At 39.6% G+C, this 4,657-nt stretch overlaps 1 protein-coding gene across 2 annotated transcripts in view; it reads left to right on the forward strand.

Annotated features, from left to right (window-relative positions):
* LOC106811367 (transcription factor CP2-like) overlaps positions 1 to 4,657 on the forward strand; it is a 16,848-nt gene that overhangs the window by 4,076 nt on the left and 8,115 nt on the right. For both annotated transcript variants that reach the window (XM_014814954.1, XM_014814953.1), the window contains exon 2: positions 1,643 to 1,799. In XM_014814954.1, coding sequence (XP_014670440.1) covers positions 1,666 to 1,799 — 134 coding nt within the window. In that variant the 5' untranslated portion in view covers positions 1,643 to 1,665. The remainder of the gene's footprint in view (positions 1 to 1,642; positions 1,800 to 4,657) is intronic.

The raw sequence follows: 4,657 nt of genomic DNA on the forward strand, positions 1-4,657 counted from the left end.
ATATTAATATTATTGCAGTATGACTCATTAAGTATGAGTGAATACCCTGAAACCCGATGTCTTGCATTTTTATAAACCAAAATGTTTTTCCTAATGTCAAGACTCATGCAAAAGAAGATGAACTAGTCACGATGACCATCCTTATTCATGCAAAGTATTAAGTTTACAGGTTGAAATAAAATAAATTTAAAGATATCACTCCTACAGTATGTTTTTGGGCAGTGGCGTAGTTGAGGGGGGAGTGGGGATCCATGTTGATCCGAGTTTAAAAACAAGAATTGTTCTACTAAAACGAGAATTGTTGTAGTCAGAATGAAGGCTGTACATGTACTCAAAGGTGCCGCAAATACCATCTCCTGCGATCTACATTTTCAAAATTTTCTGTGGGAGGACCCCCATACCCCCCGCCTGTTTTTCACCCCCTCCTTGGAATCCTAGACCCGCCACTGAACAATTATACATCTTGGGAGCAGAGAACAATGAACAAAAATGTCGCCTTTTCGCATGGCGCCCAAAACAAAGATTGCAGAACTGAGAGGTATAGGAGCCGTAGGGTGTGGAGAGGGAGGTTGAGGAGCCATTAAAATATTAAGTCATCCACTATTTTGCGCAGTTCGCTGTTTTTGGCCCCGTTTGTTAAAAAATCCTGGCTACGCCACTGTTTTTGGGTGTTTTCTGATCATATTATTATCAGAGTGGCTATATGTCCGGGCACTGTCTTCTATTTCCTAAATGCCCGGCAGTTTTTAATTTTCAGCGTTATCTCAAGTAAACAAGGGTTAGGGTTAGGAACTGCCGGGCATTTAGGAAATCGAAGACCGTGCCCGGCTGCCGGGCATATATATATAGCCACAGCGTATTATTATGTGATTGAAAATAGGGGATTTGGGGATATTTTTTGGGACAACCAGAAATTGTTGCGGACAACCTGATTTGATGCCTGGCATTTTTTTTTCTTATTTCGAGCACTGCATGGGATTGGAGTGCCACACAGGGATTGAAAACACAAGTCAATGTACACATATTGAAACTTTATTATTTTTAGTAATACACCATGTAAGGCATGTAATAGTATTACGCGCACTATATTTATAGGCAATGTCTAAACAACTATAGTTATAACTACTTTTCGATGGCTGAAAACTAAGCAACTTTTCTCTGAATGATCAGTTTTATCACTGGTTATCACAGTCTGCTATTCTCTAGTGGTTGAGGAGTGCAACAATGAATGCATATATTTGTGTTCAACTTGACACTAATAAATTGAACAGTTTCGTATTTCCCATTCTAAATAGAGCCTGACATAATGTCACGAATAAACAAGTTAGATCCTGCAACAGATACATTTATAGATACATTTCACCACAGCTATTATGAATTATAAAACAATGAACAAATATTGCACAATCATGCGTGTACGTCTCGCAAGATCGCTGTGTGAGATATATCATCTATGGTGAGATGGATGTCCGGACGCGTAGCCCAGCGGCTCCTCGCCCGGAACCGGTCGCGTAGCCACGGCCGGCTTTATTATATGTGGATATGTAGTCACCAGGAGTAATTACTGTACGTGACGTCACGTACGCGGGATTTCTAGTTTAAGACGTATTTAGGACTGTCTATAATTGACATTACATGTAAGCTACACATCGAAACGGAGTCGTGATGTCGACTGCTAGCCCAGGCACTGGGACTGGCACTGGCAGTGAAGTAGATGGCCCAGGTGGGCTTGCGTCTGATTTCGACGGGTCATTTTCTGGCCTAGGAGTAGAACTTGGCTCATCTACCTACAATATGAGGTGTGCCACACTCAAGTGAAAAATAATTTACGATATTTAGCAATTAGCATACATTGGGCGTAATATTGGAGCTAGTCTAGAAGACATGACCCATTGTGTATGACTATTTGTAATTGTATTGTAGAAATGAAGTATTGTGGGACATGTTAACTAGACTAGGGCCGTAATATTTACCGTACCAATTTAATCACGGCATAGGTTTTTGTTTACTATTTAAAATGACGTATGTAGCTATTTTGTTTCTATCTTCGTAGTCCTTCGCTCCCGCAACAGAGTTGTACGACTCGCAGTGTTGGGAAATGGGTCTCAATCCTAGTTTAGAACCCCAGATTAGTTTACCACATATGCGAACTAGCAGTGAATCTTTGTAGCATGGCAGGCTAAATCACTAGTGCTCGCTTATAGTGCTGTCGCTATTTAAAGCAGTCGTTCTTCCATTTCTATTGCACATTTATGTAGCTTGGCATTCTATGCTGCATAGATTCATATCTCCGTTTTTCAGCATTAATTTGTGGGTCGTATATAACCATGTTATGCAGTGCTCGAAATAAGCGTTGTCCGGTTGTCCGAGACAACCAGAATTTGCGCCGGACAACCTAATCAGTCTGAGACATTGTCCGGTGGACAACCAAGAAAAATGTGACGAAAAACGCACTTTATTTATATTTTTCCGACCGCGAATTGAATTTTTTTCGGCTGTCGATCGGCCTGCATTGCGTCCATAGCTAGTGTTGTTTTGCGGCTTCTCATTGGTCAGCAATGCCGTGTAGTATGTGTGCTTTGGCCAATAAGTATGCGTATCACAACTCACGTTCACAGCAACAACAAATTTAACTGTGTGGACAAGTTTCATCCGCGAGTAAACAGGTAACTACTTATCGATCACTACAAACGCTTTTTCTGAAGAGACAAATGACTTGTTGCTGGTAGATTTGTTGTGGCAGTGATGTAATCGAATCTGCCTGAGAGGTAAACATTGACTAACTGGACCGAGTGTGTCAGCGATAATAGAGGTATTCTGTAGCTAGCCATGTCAAACCATTTTAAACTTATTAAAAATTTTAAAAAAAACAAGCTGTTCCAGTTGTTAAGAATGATATCAATTTTGAAACAGACTTCTTAGAGTTGAAAAGAAAATTTTATTTTTTTATACTTGTAAAACGGATTCTCTTCAAATGACAATTATTAAAGGAGCTTAGGTTTGGATTCTAGACAAAGTTCTGTGTTCCATTGGCATTGATTCAATGAGACCTGGAATACATTTTGCATGATATATTCAGTTGCAGCTTGAATTTTTATTTAATGGGTATATATAGTGATAATTGTAGCCAATGTCATTTAGTATCCAGTCATATGAGTCACACTGCAATAATATTATTATACATCTGAATGATCTAATCATAAGTGGACCAATTGATATATATAATAATATTATTGCAGTATGACTCATTAAGTATGAGTGAATACCCTGAAACCCGATGTCTTGCATTTTTATAAACCAAAATGTTTTTCCTAATGTCAAGACTCATGCAAAAGAAGATGAACTAGTCACGATGACCATCCTTATTCATGCAAAGTATTAAGTTTACAGGTTGAAATAAAATAAATTTAAAGATATCACTCCTACAGTATGTTTTTGGGCAGTGGCGTAGTTGAGGGGGGAGTGGGGATCCATGTTGATCCGAGTTTAAAAACAAGAATTGTTCTACTAAATCGAGAATTGTCGTAGTCAGAATGAAGGCTGTACATGTACTCAAAGGTGCTGCAAATACCATCTCCTGCGATCTACATTTTCAAAATTTTCTGTGGGAGGACCCCTATACCCCCCGCCTGTTTTTCACCCCTTGGAATCCTAGACCCGCCACTGAACAATTACACATCTTGGGAGCAGAGAACAATGAACAAAAATGTTGCCTTTTCGCATGGCGCCCAAAACAAAGATTGCAGAACTGAGAGGTAGAGGAGTCGTAGGGTGTGGAGAGGGAGGTGGAGGAGCCATTAAAATATTAAGTCATCCACTATTTTGCGCAGTTCGCTGTTTTTGGCCCCCTTTGTTAAAAAATCCTGGCTACGCCACTGTTTTTGGGTTGTTTTCTGATCATATTATTATCAGAGTGGCTATATGTCCGGGCACTGTCTTCGATTTCCTAAATGCCCGGCAGTTTTTAATTTTCAGCATTATCTCAAGTAAACAAGGGTTAGGGTTAGGGTTAGGAACTGCCGGGCATTTAGGAAATCGAAGACCGTGCCCGGCTGCCGGGCATATATATATAGCCACAGCGTATTATTATGTGATTGAAAATAGGAGATTTGGGGATATTTTTTGGGACAACCAGAAATTCTTGCGGACAACCTGATTTGATGCCTGGCATTTTTTTTTCTTATTTCGAGCACTGCATGGGATCGAAGGGGCCACACAGGGATTGAAAACACAAGTCAATGTACACATATTGAAACTTTATTATTTTTAGTAATACACCATGTAAGGCGTGTAATAGTATTACGCGCACTATATTTATAGGCAATGTCTAAACAACTATAGTTATAACTACTTTTCGATGGCTGAAAACTAAGCAACTTTTCTCTGAATGATCAGTTTTATCACTGGTTATCACAGTCTGCTATTCTCTAGTGGTTGAGGAGTGCAACAATGAATGCATATATTCAGGGCTCGAATTAAGCGACGAGAAGGGCAAGGCAATTTTTTTAGGGCATGTGAGAAATCGCCTTGAATTTTCTCTAAAATAGAAAGGCACCAAGGCAACTCTCAAAATTTGAGAAGGGCACCAAGGCACTTTTGTAAAATAATGGGAAACTCATAACAAATTAGTACATGTCATCAACATCGTCTTGCTTTT

Source organism: Priapulus caudatus, unplaced genomic scaffold (assembly GCF_000485595.1).
Source record: "Priapulus caudatus unplaced genomic scaffold, Priapulus_caudatus-5.0.1 Scaffold531, whole genome shotgun sequence".
In the NCBI taxonomy this organism is placed as follows: domain Eukaryota; kingdom Metazoa; phylum Priapulida; class Priapulimorpha; order Priapulimorphida; family Priapulidae; genus Priapulus; species Priapulus caudatus.